This window comes from Panthera onca, chromosome B1 (assembly GCF_046562875.1).
Source record: "Panthera onca isolate mPanOnc1 chromosome B1, mPanOnc1 haplotype 2, whole genome shotgun sequence".
NCBI classification, from domain to species: domain Eukaryota; kingdom Metazoa; phylum Chordata; class Mammalia; order Carnivora; family Felidae; genus Panthera; species Panthera onca.
This window is the reverse complement of record NC_138342.1, coordinates 100,511,652-100,529,677: the sequence shown is the minus strand read 5'-3', so window position 1 is coordinate 100,529,677 and position 18,026 is coordinate 100,511,652. Positions and strand designations below refer to the sequence as shown.

At 34.6% G+C, this 18,026-nt stretch overlaps 1 protein-coding gene across 2 annotated transcripts in view; it reads right to left on the bottom strand.

Annotated features, from left to right (window-relative positions):
* Positions 1-18,026, bottom strand: part of USP53 (ubiquitin specific peptidase 53) — a 64,540-nt gene that overhangs the window by 17,493 nt on the left and 29,021 nt on the right. Inside the window, exons 4-11 of one of the 2 annotated variants that reach the window (XM_060654279.3) lie at positions 17,016-17,150; positions 15,560-15,673; positions 15,321-15,403; positions 12,382-12,487; positions 11,239-11,385; positions 10,300-10,449; positions 2,368-2,530; positions 1,129-1,281 (exon numbers count right to left, since the gene is read on the bottom strand). In XM_060654279.3, coding sequence (XP_060510262.1) covers positions 1,129-1,281; positions 2,368-2,530; positions 10,300-10,449; positions 11,239-11,385; positions 12,382-12,487; positions 15,321-15,403; positions 15,560-15,673; positions 17,016-17,150 — 1,051 coding nt within the window. The remainder of the gene's footprint in view (positions 1-1,128; positions 1,282-2,367; positions 2,531-10,299; positions 10,450-11,238; positions 11,386-12,381; positions 12,488-15,320; positions 15,404-15,559; positions 15,674-17,015; positions 17,151-18,026) is intronic. The other variant, XM_078445789.2, reaches the window with a different exon arrangement.

Sequence of the window (18,026 nt, the reverse complement as noted above, 5' to 3'; positions counted from 1 at the left end):
TACAATTACCATCTCCATTGTGGATCAGGAAACTGAGGTACAGAGAAGTTAAAAACTTTCCCAGGTTCACATAGCTTGTAAATGTAGAACCAGGATTATGAACCCAAGTTGTCTGGTCCAATGTTTGTGTTTGTAATCACATACAGTTTTGGGGCTTACAAGTAGTTATCTTTTGACAAATAGGTAACAGCTTAATCTAAGAGTATGACCAATACAGAGGGTAAAAGATGGTCTCATTCAGAACTTTTAAAAGCATTTACTGTAATTCCTTGTTTTTGTTTTTTTTAATTTATTTATGAGAGAGAGAGAGAGAGAATATTCCAGGCAGGCTCCACACTGAACCCGACACAGGGCTCAATCCCATGGCCGTGACATCATGACTTAAGTAGAAATCAAGAGTTGTATGCTTAACCAACCAAGCCACACAGGCATCCCTGTAATTCTTTGATGACAACTGTTAATTCGGGATCCTACCACCCTTGATTAAATGGGTTACTTTTATAGTTAGACATTATTTCATTAATGTACTTTAAAGCTGCTTATAAATTCATCCTGAACATCCACCCAATTCAAGTTTTATGTATTTCTAAACCATAACTACACACACCATGTGGCAATGTCTCGTTGTGGACCCAAGTCACAGAACCTGGTTTGTGAAAATTAAATCTGTGGTATGATGTAACAACAGAGAGTTGAATAAAAATGAAGTTAAATATAAAGTACAACTATAATAACTCTGAACTACTGCTATATTCACTAATGGTAAATTTAATTTTAGCCTATGAACCAAATTATTAACTCATGTTTTTCCTCTCCAAGTTAATATTTAACTCCTAGATTATGACTTTCTTTGGTAACAGTCCAGATTGCCTCCAGCCTATTACAGCGGTCAATATATGGAGAAACCCAAATAGTAGTCAATTGTTCAGATAAAACCACAAGTCTGAGAGAAATGCATTAAGTTAAAAGACAAAATGTTGTTATCTAGTTATTTTCTCTTCATGGCCAAGAATAGTTAAACACCCTCCTTCTGTATGGTACTTACCAGGAATTACAGATTCAGTAAATGAGAAAGGGGGAAGCATAATTACTCAGGGACAATATAAAAATGATAACTTAAACACATACCTGGCCCTCTACCACCACTTGTTTGAATGTGGTTCCGACTAAATGATGAAATATTATCTGTTGGAAATTTCTGAATTTCTTTCTGTTTTGCCTGATCACCAAATCCATTCTCTTTTGAATTATCTGACTTATAAATTATGGGCTTTTCACATCCTTAAAAGACAAACAAAAATGTATTATTCCCATCCTCCTCCCCACCAGAAGAAGTGAAGTTTGAAACTTTTTTTATAGATTTTATTTTTAAGTAATCTCTATACTCAATGTGGGGCTCGAACTCACAACCCTGAGATCAAGAGGTGCATGCTCCCGACTGAACCACGCACCCCTGAATCATTTTTTTTCTTTTTTTTCCCCCTGAATCATTTTTAATACTGTAGACAATCACTTACAAACTCAAAGGATTGACATTGATATATATACATTTTTAAAGAGAACATTTGCCAGACTTTTTTTTTTTTTTTAATTTTATTTATTTTTGAGAGGGGAGAGCGTAAGGGCAGCGAGAGAGAGGGAGAGAAAGAGAGTCCCAAGTAGGCTCTGTGTTGATAGCACGGAGCCCAACTTGGGCCTTGAACCTACAAATGATGAGATCATGACCTGAGCCGAAATCAAGAGTCAGACACTGGATCAACTGAGCCACCCAGGCATCCATATTATTATTATTATTATTTGAGAGAACATGTGTGCGTGGGGGAGGGGCAGAGAGAGAGAGAGAGGGACTGCAAGAATCCTAAGCAGGCTCCAAGCTCAGCATGCTCAGCATGAGCCCAACTTGGGGCTTGATCTCACTACCGTGAGATCACAACCTGAGCTGAAATCAAGAGTCAGACATTTAACTGACTAGGCCACCCAGGCATCCCAGGAGACATTTTTAAATGATTTCTGTATGTTTTGTAATGTATCCAAAAATGGGCGTAAGCTCCTTTGGACTTTTCCTGTGTATGACTCACTTTAAATCTCAACATTCACTGTTAGAAAGAGCTTCCAGCCAAGTATCCCCTTCCGTGCTTGTGTGACCACACAAGTGGGTAACTCCTGAGGGTGCTTTAGAGGCCATTGGTGAGGAAAGCCTTCTTTATAAAGATTAACTCAAAGTAATAAAATTTTCCTGAACTCTGTTTTACTGAAACTAAATTTTGAAATTATCCTCAAAATTCATTTTATCTTCAGTATATTAATATTCTTAGTGTGATTGTGATACTATTAAAAAAAACACTAAAAAGAACTTTTGAAAATTACCCATATTTTCTGCAACAGATTTATAATGTGACCAGTTGATGACCTGCCTAAGTGCATCTTCAGTAGAAACTGCTGTGCCATCTGGGTTTGCGTAAAACAAAAGCAGTGGCTGGAAGTGGCATCGGATACACTTGGAGACCACATCCTTCCATCTAGTTCCAACCTTCAAAAAAAAACCACAATGAAGAAAAACAAAACAAAATCTTTTAATCAATGTGTTACATAAATAGCAGAGACTGAATAAATTTGTATATTAAAAAATTTTTAAGAATTCAGTCATTCATCATGTTATCTGATCACTTTTATTTTAAACTAGTCTAAATAAAAATTTTTTAAACATTACTAAAAAATTGATGGGTAAAATTGTACACCTGCTATATCAAGATTTAGGCTATCAAATTTTAAAAAGCTTTTCCACATACATGGTTGATTGACTTTTGACAAAGATTTAAAGGCAATTTAATGGAGAAATACAAGAGTCTATTCAACAGTGGTGCTAGAACAAAGGGATGGTCATATGAAAAAATGAACTTCGATACCACTACACACACACAGGACAAAAATTAAATCAGAATGAGTCATACAAAAACCATAAAACTTACAGAAGAAAATAAAGATAAAATCTTAACAATGTTGGAGAAGTTAAAGATTTCTTAGGACATCAAACATACCACAGAAGAAAAGTGATAAAATGGGCTTCGTATCAAAATAAATTAACAACTTCTGCTCTTTGAAAGATACCATTAAGAAAATGAAAAAAATAAATAAATAACCAAGCCACATACACCTAATAAAGGACTGTTGTGCAGCACAAAGAATCTCTACAATTCCTTAATTAGTTAGATACTCCCATTTAAAATGGGCAAAACATCTGAAGACACTTCACCAAAAAAATATAAGAATGGCCAACAAGCACACAAAAATGTACTCAAAACATTATTAATCATAAGGGAAATGCAAATTAAAACCACACTGAGCTAACATTATACATTCATTAAAAGGGCTAACATTAAAGATTAACAACGTAAAATGCTACTGAGAATGCAGAGCAACTGGAACGCTTACACTGCTTAATGGGAAGGTAAACTGGTACAATCACTTTGACGATCAATTTGCCAGTTCCTTGTAAAGTTTAACACACACTTATACCAACCAGAAATTCCACTTCTGAGCATTAGCTAAGAGCAATGGGGTAAAAAATTATGTTCACACAAAAACTATTCATACTTCAGCAGTAAGTAGATAAAGTGTTATATAGCCATACAATGGAACACAACAATAAAAATGAAGCACAGACAGAACATGAATGAATCTTTTTTTTTAACACAAATGAATCTTAAAAGACATTATGCTTGGTAAAGAAAGCCAAACACAGAGACTGTAAGACACCATTCTTACAAAACTGTAGAATGAGCAAAACTAATCTATAGTGAGATCAGTGTTCTTCTGGGGCCCAGGGTATTGACAGTAAAGGGACATAACAGAATTTTCTGGGTGATGTAAGTGCTCTATATAATGACTGTGTAGGTTACATAAGTATGTACACACTTGTCCCAGCCCCAACTATACACTTAAAATGGGTGCATTTTAATGTTTATAAATTACACCTCTATAAATTTCATTTAAAAATAAAACCAACCGAATAAAAAGAAAAGCATTCTAGAATACTGGCTTTGTAGAGAAGGAAGGGATCTTTTAAAAAAAAACTCCTGAGGAGCTTTTTCAAACTACACATATTTAGCTGTTTACCATCCTTACCCTGGATTCTGAGATACTTGAGGAACTAGGAACTTGTTTGAAAACCAAACAAACATAAAGCTCACAGGTAACTATATACCCAATTCTTCCTTCAAATTTTGACCAGTTAAACTATGTGGATGGAACGTAAGAGTGTCAAAACGTTGCTACACGTGGACTCAAGGTGGAACTGGTTAATAAACTGCTATATCAAAGTACTAACTAATATGAGCAAAGTAATACCAAAAATTTTTCATTGGCTTTATTGAGTATACTTTACATGAAACAAAACTACCCAGTTACAGTATATAAGCCAATGAATTCTGACAAATGTATACATACAATCATGTATCTCCCCCCCCCCCAGAAAGAAAACTTCCCTGTACCCTCTTTGCAGTGACTGGCAACCGATGATTTACTTTCTGTCACTGTTTTTCCTTTTCATGAATTTTACATAAGAAGACTCATAGTTGTTTATGTCTCATTCTCTAACATACAGCTTTTCAGATTTCACATTGTTGCATCTATCAATAAATAGTTCATTACTTTTTACTGTTGAGCATTATATTCCATTGAATGCTTATACCACAATTTGTTTATCCACTCACCTATGGATGGACATGTGAGTTGTTTCCAGTTTTGGTTATTATGAACAAAACTACTATAAACATTAAAGTACAAGTTTTGTGCGGACATGTTTTCAAAGGAGTGGAATTACTAGTTTGTATGGTAACTACATGTTTAAGTTTATAAGAAACTGATAAGCTGTTTTCTAAAGTGTTCATTTTCCATTTCCATCATTCTTCTGTGAGAGATCACATCATCACCAACTCTTGGTATGGTCAGTCTTTTCAATTTTTGCTATTCAAACAGGTAAGTAATCAACCTCATTGTGAACTGAAGGTCTATTTTCTTTGTACCTAATAATTTACTGAATACCACTTTTTTTTTAAGGGCGAGGACATAACTTCCTATGACTCTCCACTCTCAGGCTCTTCTAGAACCAAGTCCATGGATTTTTTTAGTTCCAGGATTTTTTAAATAGGAAAGTAAATTAAACCTTTATTTTGGTTATCCCAAAAAGCAATTATAGCCAATAATTCATGCACACAAAAATCTTGCAATTCCTTTTTTCATTTTGCTCTCTTTCCTTCTTCATACCTATGGCTGGGACCCCAAATTCTCGTTCATCCCAAACTCCAAAAAGACACTGTTTTACAAACTCAGACCTGGAAGGCTCTCCGGTCTCTCATCCTTCTCATCCTTCCACTCCTGTTCTCTTTCTACAGTCAGTGCCTCTTTGCCTTCCACTACATTCTCTGGCTACTCAGGTCCTGATGTATTAGAAAGGTTCAGGAGCTGATGAGGTAAAACAGAATGCACATCATGTCACAGGAGAGAAGGAAGGCCCCTGAGAGGATTCTCCTAACTGTGGGGCAAGAAAGATACTGTGAGCCCTCTTCTCACCTTATCACTCTAGCCTTCCAGATTGCCCCTAATGCATTCCCATGAGCCATCAGGGCACTACGCAATGGATACACTCAAAGACCCAGGAGTCACTGTGGGTTGCAGAGTCACGCACAGCTAAATGAGCTCTTCAGTCCTCCTCCTCAGTCCTTGTACAGTACTATACACTTCCTCTGCTGACATTAAGACACCTTGGTCAGATTTACTTTTCTCATGATTTTCTTTAAAGGTAAATAAGGTGAGTAACTACAATACTGTGTGACCCTCAGGAGCTCTCTGTAGGGCTCCCCAGACCACAAATTTTCCTTTTATTTGATCTTGCTGCTAAAAATATTTTGATAGAGCCAAAAAACAAACAAAACCAATCCTGCAAGTAAACCCGTTAAATTCTTTCTGGAGCAAAGCCTCAAGAGTTTTGGAGTCATAGGGGAGAAGAGCTCTCAGGAACAGGCACACATCATGGTTGGGGAAAAAGTGAAGAAAAGGGATGCTGAAGTCTTCAAGCTAAATTTTACACGTCAAAGCTTTGTCTGAGAGTGCTTATTTTTTCTTTTTCTGTCCTTCTGTTTCTGAATTAGTATCACAAGTAAAAGGCTAGGCAAGTCACATGTGTATTGTGAGCATATTTTGTGTATGTGTGTGTGCTTTAGTTTATGTAATTAATTTTTTTAAGTGTTTAAATTCCAGTTAGCTAACATACAGTGTAATATTAGTTTCGGGTGTTCTCCTGTGTGATTTTTATGTTTTCAAGCCTCACATTTAATCCATTTTATTTTTGTGTATAGTATAAAAAAGTAGTCCAGTTTGATTCTTCTGCATGTTGTTGTTCCAATTTCCAAACACCATTTGTTGAAGAGACTATTTCCCATTGCATATTCTTTATTGCTTTGTCGAAGATTAATTACTCACATAGTTGTGGACTCCTTTTGGAGTTTTCTATTCTGCTCCATTGACCTACTTGTCTACTTTTGTGCCAGTACCATATTGTTTTGACCACTGCAGCTTGGTAATATAATTTGAACTCTAGAATTACGATGCCTTCAGCTTTGCTTCTTTTTCAACGTTGCGTTGGCTATTCAGGGTCTTTTGTGGTTCCACATAAATTTTAGGATTGTTTGTCCTAGCTCTGTGAAAAATGCTGTCGGTTTTTTGATAGGGATTGCATTAAATGTTTAGACTGCTTTAGGCAGTCTAGACATTTAACAGTATTTGTTCTTCCAATCCATGAGCGTAGGATGTTTTTCCATTTCTTTGTGTCATCTTCAATTTCAGGTCTTTCGCCTCTTTGGTCAGGTTTATTCATAGGTATCTCATGGTTTTTGGTACAATTGTAAATAGGATTGATTCCCTGATTTCTCTTTCTGTTGCTTCATTATTGGTGTATAGAAATGCAACAGATTTCTGTACATTGATTTTGTATCCTGCAACTTTACTGAATTTGTGTGTCTGGCAATTTTTTGGTGGAGTCTTTGGGTTTTCTATGTAGAGTATCACGTCATCTGCAAATAGTGAAAGTTCTACTTCTTCATTGCTGATTTGGACGTTTTCTTCTTGGTGTCTTATTACTGTGGCTAGGACTTCCAGTACTATGTTAAATAGTAATGGTGAGAGTGGACATCCCTGTCTTGCTGCTGACCATAGAGGAAAACCTCTGTTTTTTTTCCCATTGAGCATGATGTTAATTGTGGGTTTTTCATATATGGCCTTTATTATGTTGAGGTTTGTTCCCTCTAAATCTACTTTGTTGAGGGCTTTTATCATGAATGTATATTGTACTTTGTCGAATGCTTTTTCTGCATCTATTGAAATGATCATGGAGGTTCTTATCCTTTCTTTTATTAATGTGGTGTATCAGGTTGATTGATTTGAGACTATTAAACCACCCTGGCAACCCAGGAATAAATCCCACTTGATCACGTGGATGATTTTTAACATATTGTTGGATTCAGTTTGCTAGTATTAAGTCCTACTGGTTGTAAGAACTCGTGAAATTTGGCCTTTTCATTTTCAAAGCCAAATGTTATGGGGATAGTTTATTTCTCTCCCTTCTCCTCACCTCCATGTCTCTGCCCTTCCTCCCCTATTCAATGTGGCCTCCTCTCTATCTTTGGCTGTGGAGTTTGTTCTGCCAGTCTTTGGGTAGTTTTCTGGTTATTTATACTGATGTGAGTATTATCTAGTTATATCCATGGGACAAGTTGAGCTTAGGGTCCTCCTACTCCACCATCTTCCCCTATTATCTTTTAATTATTGAGTTTATCTTTTAAATCTATCTTATAAATCTATTGATTTATCTTTTAATTATTGAGTTTTAAGAGACTTTATATATTCTGGATATAATCTTTATTAAATATAGGCTTGACAAATATTTTGTCCCAGTCTGTCTTGCCTTTTTATTCTAACAGTATCTTACTGAAGAGTAAAGGTTTTGATGAAATCCAATTTATTGCTTATTTTTATGGTCCATGTTTATCGACTGTATCTAATCAATGTCTCTACACTGACACAGCAATTATCACACTCTTGTCTGATTATTTCCATCTCTGTCACTTTGAGTCTTTCTGACCTTGGAGATCACCTGGCTATTATTCAGAACCCTCTTTTTTGAGGGTAGGAATAGTGAAGCTGATGAAGTTCCTGACAGAAGAGAAGGTGTGCTCCATTTCCCTACCTTGCTTTCTCACCCCTTACCATGTGATCAGAAGAAACGGGAGTGGTGGAACAGGTCTGTTTTTATTAATATTCCTTCAGGGATGGGTCACATTTTTCTTCTTCTCTGCATAGCTGGTAACTTTTTATTGAATGCTATCTTGAAATAGCATATTGAAATTTAATTGAAATTTATATTTTTGAGTGAATTTTGTTGTGTTCCTTTAAAAAGTGCTGGGACTTCATTCTGGCATTTGTTAAGTTATGTGGGATCATCTTTGTCCTTTGAAGGCTTCATTTTAAGCTTTTTATGTCAGGTGCAGAGCAGTATTCAGTCTAGGTATAATTCAGGTGGTACTATTCTAAGGATTCTACTTGATGCTCCCCGCATTACAATATCTTTTTACTCTTACTGGTATAGATGCAAACTGGTCCTAGCCATATATGAATTTTTAAAATTGTCTGACTTTCTGTTTTCCAGTAATTCTCCTCCCCACCCCATCTTGTGCAGATCTGCCCCACACATGTCAGATCACTATTCAGGTAAAGATTAAAGGGGACCCCTTTAACAGTCTCTAGCACTTTCCCTCTGTGCAGTGTTTTTTTCTGGTAATCTGTCCAGCGATTTTAGCCATCTTCACCTCTCTGAATTCCAATTTTGGTTTCCTCAACTCTGTGATACTACTAGGCTTTGTTTGAGTCCCCCTCCCTGAATTGCAACCTAAAAACAATCTATAGGCAGTAAGCAGGAATAATTGTAGGGCTCGTCTTGTTTGTTTTCCTTTTTTCTGTTCAACTGCCTACTACTTAATTTCTTAAAAAGTTGTCTCATCTATTTGGTTTTCTAATTTTTAATATTGGAGGGTCTATTTCCACTTTTTTTCCAGCTTATTTATTTATTTTTGAGAGAGAGCGCGCAAGTGAGCACATGCACAAGTGGGGGAGGGACAGAGAGAGAGAGAGAGAGAGAGAGAGAGAGACAGAGAGAGAGAAGGAGACACAGAATCTGAAGTGGGCTCCAGATTCTGAGTTCTCAGTGCAGAGCCCAACGTGGGGGCTTGAACCGCAAACTGTGAGAGCATGACCTGAACCCAAGTCAGATGCTTAACCAACTGAGCCACCCAGGTGCCCCTAGAGGGGCAATTTCCATAGCAGTTCATTGTTCATAGAAAGAGACAGAAAGTCACTACATACTAAATATATGAGCTTCTATTAACTTAGTAATTCATAATGCTGATAAATGGCCCTTTGTTATATATTAAAATGAAAGCAAATGGAACTGTACACCATTTGCTATAACAATGAAATAACTTACATTTTTAAGTCCATTTACTGCATAATAATAGGATTCTCAAAGCCCATAAGCCTAGAAACAGTATGCACAAGATCAAGTTTTCAAATGTGGCAAAATCTGAATCTCCTGTAGAACTTGTAAAAAATTAAGATACCTGCCTCTATACTACTGAATCAAGAATTTAAGAATCCAGGCATGTACGTTTTTTCAAAAGCTCCAAGGGTGATTCTGATACATACTTCTTATTATAAACTATTATTCACTAGTTTGGTAGATATTATAATGTTTGAATAAATAATTCACCAAAGATAATAGTAGGCATATCTAATTCTGAATACCACGAAGTTTGAAAAGGGAGTCCTAATAATTAAAAAAACAAGCAAATTTTCATCACTAATTATACAAAGCAATTGTGAATCATTCACAAAGAAATACACAGAGCAACTATGCATCAGACAAAAGGGAATACATATGGACCACTGACAGTTGTGTATTTGCATTCTAACATTTATTAGTCACGTTTTTATTATTCTGGAAATAGACTGGTTTAAAAGGTGGCTTTAAAATAAACCAGGTTTCAAAAATTAAAAGTATGAACTTAACAATGCTATTATAAAGGTCATTTATTATTTTATATAATAATAATTTTGTAATAAGTGTTTACATACAATCATTACTTCACATAATTGTATTATGTGATATACATTGTATATATCATTATCTTCATTTATTCCTAAAAAGTAAAAATCACAACAATTATCCCAGTTAGTGAAAATATCACTTACCTCTTTCACGGTTGCATCATCAAAAAATACCCACTTGGAACTCTTGGTATGAAAAGCAAAGGCACAATAATGTCGGCTGGTGTAGCAGATCATACCAACGAGGTGAAGTTCACTATTTTTGGCATTTTCATCAGTAACCCTATAAAAAAGCTGTTTAAAAAAATAATAACATGTAATTTAATACTGTATCTTTTTAAAAATGAGGAATAATAATTTGGTGAGTCATATATTAGACTATCTATGAAAAATACTTCTTATATAAGCTTCCCCAATCCACTATTATATTAGTACAGAAGGTACACTGACATTGTACTGAACAGAATTACTATTAACTATTAATTACTATTAACTATATAACTATTAATATTATTAGTCCAATAAAATCACTACAATTTAGTTCAGTAACACATTGTCTCCAATAACACAGAACTGACACTTTATATACATAAACTGGAAATGGGGGATAAATTACACAATTCCTAATAATTTTTTTACTGAATCACATATTTGAACAAACATTAACATATTTATAAAAGATAATTATCTAAAAGATTAATGGTGATATAAACCAATTCAAAATATATTAAGATGTTAATATGCATATTAAGAGATCAGTGCTATAGATGAATTTTGTATCTTAAACCTTTCTAGGTTAATATTTATATTGGTCATTACCCTACACACACACATATTTATCAGCAATATCACCATTCTAGAGTGATATCGAATTAGAACACAAGATTGTTTATAACTAAAAGCCGTTCCTAGTCTACGCAAGAAAGGCATTCCACTTAGCCTGATTTGATGAACTTTATCAGCACTACATCTTTCCTTTAGAAAGATAATTTAATTCTGAAAAACAAAGTATATTATAATATATGAATATGTTTTAAAAGAATTTAAAAACAAAAAGGAAGTGAATGAAAACAGTTGAGATACCCCAGGAAGATAAAGATGTGTTGCTAGATTCCGAACAACATCTTCAGTCAAGTCAGAATGCTCAGAATCCCAGACTAAACCAATTGTAACAATTTCTGGGCAATTCATTAAAACACGGCGAATTTTTATTTTTTGGCCACAGTTACTCTAAAGAAAAACACAAAAGGCAAATTTTGAAATTACTGAAACATATATACCATAGGTGATGCCTGACAGTTTGTACTATACATTAACAATCTTTACATACATCAGAAATCTATTTTTTCAGCATACTAAAATGGACTTTTATCAAACTAGTTGTCTTAATTATTGATTAAACAGGAAGTTTATTTTAAATCAAAGTACTTTGGTATCTTTGTAATTTTAAAGCAAGAAATCAATCTAGAAAAATGAGCCCTAAAACACTTGAAGTAATATTACATTAGAAAAAAGAATGATGCCACTTGTAATGTTTAATTTTTTTTTTTAATGTTTATCTTTGAGAGAGAGAGACAGAGACAGAGCATGAACAGTGGGAGGGGCAGAGAGAGCGAGACACAGAATCCGAAGCAGGCTCCAGGCTCTGAGTTGTCAGCACAGAGCCTGACGCGGGGCTCAAACCCACAAACCGCGAGATCATGACCTGAGCCGAAGTCGGACACTTAACTGAGCCACCCAGGCGCAGGGAAAAAAAAGAAACTAACTTTCTCTTTAGTCAAATGACAGATGTCAGAACTTAAAAAAATTAATCAGCATACACTAAATCCTTCACAAAGAGTTTTTAATAGTGCTTAAATAGCTCACATGGTATAAAGAGTTGCCTAAAATAACACTGAAAAAATAACATTTTAAAAAACGTTTATTTATTTATTTTGGGGAGAGGGGTGGAGAGGGGCAAAGAGTGAAGGGAGAGAGAGTCCCCATCAGGCTCCACTCCATCAGCACAGAGCCCAATGTGCGGCTTGATCCCACAACAATGAGATAATGACCTGAGCCAAAATCAAGAGTCAGGCGCTTAACCAACTGAGCCACCTAGTTGCCCCTGAAAAATTAACTCTTAAAATTAATTCCATGTAGAATTACTATTTACATGGTAATTTCTGAATGTTTATTTTCAAGTATGCAAACATATAAGCATACTAGCTTTCTCCAAATTATACTTACAGGACATTTCCTATAGTCATCAGTTGTATTTGCTGCTTGTAGCAACTCTGCAAACATTTCAGGCTTAAAACGTTCATGCCTTTCCATCATTCTTTCCACTTCATTGCTACAAAAGAAAGAAGCAGTCCCAAATGTGTCCTATGAACTTTAAAAAGATCTAACAAACTATGCATGAAAAGAAATTAAGTTCTCAATATGGGTATGATCATTTTTTCTGTTTAAGACAGGTTTTGTCTGAAAAATTAACCATAAAGTAAATTTCCATAAAGTGAAAAATTATGGAATTTGGCAGGTGCATGATGAAAAACATTTATTACCATGGTCTGGAACTACATGAACAAGATAATAAGATGCTCCAAGTTTTAAGTCAAATGTTTCTTTTACATTATTGTTTAACAAGTAGGGACTTGAGTTTAAACTCTGACCTAACAAGAACAACAAATTGTGGGAAAGGCTCCCTCTCTGGCCTCAAATTCTCAAAAACGAAGTTATAATTTTCAGCTAATAGAGGGGCCTTTTGCTGATTAATGCAGAAGTCCAAACCAAAACTACTTAGGTCAGGTTTGTGCCTTATGAATGCTGACCATTTCATTAGAACGTAGGCAGGATATCTATGCCACTTTTTGTGTAGTCTCTCTTAGAATCTAATTTTTATATACCAAAATATTAAGTATCTTTAAACAACCATTTAAATATTTCCAAAAAGAAATGCAATGTAACCTTAAATATCCTTACTAGTTTCCATTCTAGATGTTCTGGTTCTGCTTAGTAATGTGAACTGTCCTAGAGTTGGATATACTTTACAGTTTCATGATTTAAATAATGTACAATATTCAGTAACAACTAAGAGCACCCATTCTTCTAAAGTACTTCATAAACGTATTAAAATGCACTAAATCTGACAAGCTCATTCAAATTATACATTTAAAATAGTGTTTTTGTTAACATTTAAAATGACAATTTTTGTTAAGCCTGGAATTCAGTAACTGGTATTCAATACTTATTACCAATGAAAAGAAAGTGACTACAGTTAAACCTTAAATAACATGGAGGTAAGGGGCGCTAACCTTCATGCAGTCCAAAATCCGCATACTAACTTCTGACCTGCCCCCAACTTAACTACTAATAGCCTATTGTTGGCCGGAAGCCTTACCAGTAACAGTTGATTAACACATATTTTATGTTATATGTAGTATATACTGTATTCTTACAAAAAGGCTAGAAAAAAGTAAATGTTATTAAGAAAATCATAAGGAAGATGTAATACATTTACAGTACTGCACGTACATTTATTGAAAAATCTCCATCTAAGTGGACCTGTGCAGTTCAAACCTGTGTTACCGAAGGGTCAACCATAATTACCATTTAAAGTCTGGTTTCTTACAATTTGTGGTGTAGATCTCTACAGAGAGACTGATGGAGCTCTAACTCTGTTACATAAGATACTGCCTCAGAGCATTGTCATTATATAAGAGTTTCAAAATAGACTTAAAGTTTTATAGTTTTTAATTTGTGGCCTATCCTTGTTCAGACACCATCCTACTTTTCATACAAAGTGAAAAAAATGAACCTATAATTGACTGAAGTTTAGGGAATGTTTCCTTAAACCAATATCCCCAACTCTATATGCTAAGAAAGATACTAAACACACTCAAATAACCAAATTGATATTATTCAATAGTCTTTAAGTAATATTGTGTTATATCAAAAAAAGCCAGGTAGTTTAATATTATAATGAAACAGATAAGCACCTGATATTCACTTTGTACAATGATTAAAATATTGATAGCATTTAAAAAAAAATTTTTTTTAACGTTTATATATTTTTGAGACAGAGAGAGAGCATGAACAGGGGAGGGTCAGAGAGAGAGGGAGCCACAGGATTTGAAACAGGCTCCAGGCTCCGAGCTGTCAGCACAGAGCCTGATGCGGGGCTCGAACTCACAGACTGTGAGATCATGACCTGAGCCAAAGTTGGACGCTTAACCAACTGAGCCACCCAGGTGCCCCTTAAAAATTTTTTTTAATGTTTATTTATTTTTGAGAGAGAGAGAGTGTGAGTAGGGGAGGGGCAGAGAGGGAGGGAGACACAGAATCTGAAGCAGGCTTCAGGCTCTGAGCTGTCAGCACAGAGCCCAACACAGGGCTCGAACTCACGAAGTGGGAGATCATGATCTGAGCCAAAGTTGTATGCTCAACCGACTGAGCCACCCAGGCGCCCCAATAGCATTTAGTAACTAACTGTTGAACTGATTTATTCTGATTAATAATTATTGATACATGCTTTATTTTTTTGTATTAAAATACCTATAAACATTTATTCAATGTTTACCATATATCAAATATTTATATTCTCAAATACCTGTTAGAAAATGTTCAAACAATTCTTATGTAAAGTCTAGGGATCATATGGATCCCTAATTAGTAATGTTTCATGCACAGGGAGGGAGGGGACAGCCAAGCATAGGCAAATTTTTATTTCAGGTTAATGTTGAGGCCTTAAACTCAATAAATCTAATGAAGAATTAATGTCACCATCCCCCCAACCCCCTTTCTGCTTACCCTAGTTTCCATCACCATGATGGGATATGGAGCTGATGGGTCACTACAAAGATAGCACCTTAGCAAAAATGAAGAAATAATGTGCAGCTCCATTTACCATTGAGCTTGTCATTTTAAACTCTGCTTCACAATTCCAAAAACTTGGTATAAATATAAATAGATACAAATTTTCACTAATATTTGGTACATTTCATTAAGTATACATTTTAGGCTAAAACAGAAACATCCAACTGAGACAGACGTCACTTAGTACTTCTGATGGCAGCATATTTTTTAAGTTTAAGACAGAGAGTAGATATTCACATATGTTATGGTTTTATAAAATAAATGCTCAATGTGCTTAAATGTATTATTAACGTCTCTGGTAAGGTTCTTACCATAGGGCTGTTGTAGAAATGTACCGCACAAATTCTGTAAAAGGTAGAGGATCTGATGATGCTCCACAGCTACGACACACACACTACAGGTAAAAACATGTTTAATTTATCAATCATAAAACATAAATGTAATACATATATTACATATATTTATTTATGTTATATATTATACCAAAGTACAAATGAATGAAATAAATATAACAAATACAATATCTAATAAGGTGGTTAAGCCATCTCACCTGTTCATACAGAGTCATGGCAAACTTCTGGTGAGTGATACAAGATTTAGAGGTACACATGTCTGCATCTCTGCTTGGCACTATATGAAAATGAATCCTCTCCAATATATTTTCCTAATTTAAAAATTAAAAGACAAATGACTTGTGAATCTTACAGAAGATACTTCATAATACAACTATTTTTAACTTTATAAATTTAAAAATCTTTTTAGGATTTTCCAAAGTGTTAAATTTAACAGCACCATATATATTGTCAGCTTTTCAGCTTTCCTCTTTAATCAACCCTTCAAATACCGTTCAGTTATTCACCTTTTGTAGTATTAGCTTTTTTAAAAAAATTAAATAAAAGAAACATTAATTTAATAAATATCTTTAATACCCTTTAAAAAATCAATTCATGGTGGCTGACATGTAGAATTTAATAGAAAACATAAGTTTCCCATATTTGCAGCATTCTCACATTGAAAAAAACAGTTGATCTTTTAAAAATCCTACTTGGGATATTTTAATAGTCTGTATAACTCACATTCAAATAGCAATGACAAAGGCTTGCAATACCTACACTAACATCCTAATGCAAGAAATCTGCTCTGCAAACAAATTTCATATTAAATTTCAAGTTTATAATACAGATTAATAAGGAATATTTATTTCTTTAACAATCCTTTTTAGCAAAAGCCTATCAAATAGATTCTTTATTTTTATCTAATGTTAATATTGAGAGACAGAGGGAGACAAAGCACGAGCAGGGGAGGGGCAGAGAGAAAGGGAGACAAAGAATCTGAAGCAGGCTCCTGGCTCTGAGCTGTCAGCACAGAGTCTGACTTGGGGCTCGAACCCACAAATCGCGAGATCATGACCTGAGCTGAAGTCGGATGTTAAACCGACTGAGCCATCCAGACACCTCCAATGGATTCTTTTAATTAGCTAAACATCTGCCTCCTCTGCCCCAGGAAATTTAAAACCATTCAATTATTTAAGCCTAAATTTCTAGATATTCTATGAATTATCAAACCATGTACTAGGACATTTCACTTAAGTGAAAATAAACTATAAAATTTGGTATTGTACAAAATATATTTATATTTTAAATAATGGATCTATTATGAACATGAGAATTATGAAAAGTATATTTTAGGACTGTGTATGCTGTTTCGGACACACTTTAATCAACATGGAAAGTGTGTTAAGCAGTGCATTAGTCAAAGAGCTTTCCACCTGTCTGAGAAAATAGTAAAGATACTCATTAAAAAAATGATAATAACATATAAATGTCAAATCAAAACCAAAAGTCATGAAACACACAGAGTTTTGAAGGGCGGGTAAGACAAGGATGCACTAAGCAGTATGGATTCCTTTCTATTGTTATAAATTTATGTTTCATTCCTCTCAAAATTCACATCACTTAAGGAAAACAAGCTAGTATCCTGATTTAGGGATTATCAAAAATACTTACAAAGCACTCTGCAGCATCATCCATAAGGCCCAGCTGAAATCGCTGCTCATCTTTGAAGCTTTCTGCTAGAGCGTGTCTTATATTATCCGAAGGAAGTGCTTTTTCTCGACTATGTTGAAACTGTGCAAATATTGTCTGGGGATCAACAAGTACATCAGTAAGCTTAAAGCCAAAAACTAAAGAAACACTTCAGTAATTTCACTATAACAGAGTGAAACTCACACTATACCTAGAAATGGACATAGTCTTTTGCTCTAAAATTCCATACAAAATTTATTTCTATCAACAATGTATAGAAATGGTTGCCCCAGTCTCTAAATTAAGTGTCAGTGTGCACAGAATTAAATGAGTTCTCAGTTCCCATCCTCAGAGATTCTGATTGAGTATGCTGAAGTCAGAAGTCAGGGCAATTTTTAAACTGTTCCCAGCTAATTCTGATCCAAGTTGTTTAAGGAAAAGTTCTAAGTTGCTATAAATCTAAAAGTATGCTATAGGAATTAAAATTATGTTAATCAAAAATAAATAAACCTCAGAAAATGACAAATGCTGGTTTAAAGAGAAACAAAAATTAGGTAAGTTCAATGGGATGACAACTTCCCACCAATTAAAATTGTCTTTAAAAACTGACACTGTACAATTTGTATGAAGTCAGACAAAAGATGATGACTTTTAATTTTTTGAAAAATGTTTTAATTTTCAAATTATCAGTTTTCCTCACTTGGAGCATTATTTCTAACCTAAGCCTAAAAAACGGTGGAAACACTCACAAAAACATGATTTAGGTATTAATCTGGTTTTCCATTTTCCTTATTGAATTTAAGGAAGAAAAACTATTTAATAAGTTCCAATTTTATGACAATCACTTTAGGTGAGAGAAAGTGGGGGGAAAAAGGTTTTCAGTGACAACCCCACCAAGTAAGAATTGGTCATATTAAGTTCTTAAATAATTAGCTCAAGGGGTATGTCACCTCAAAATCAATTTTTTTTTTTCCAGATCAACATCTGATAGGC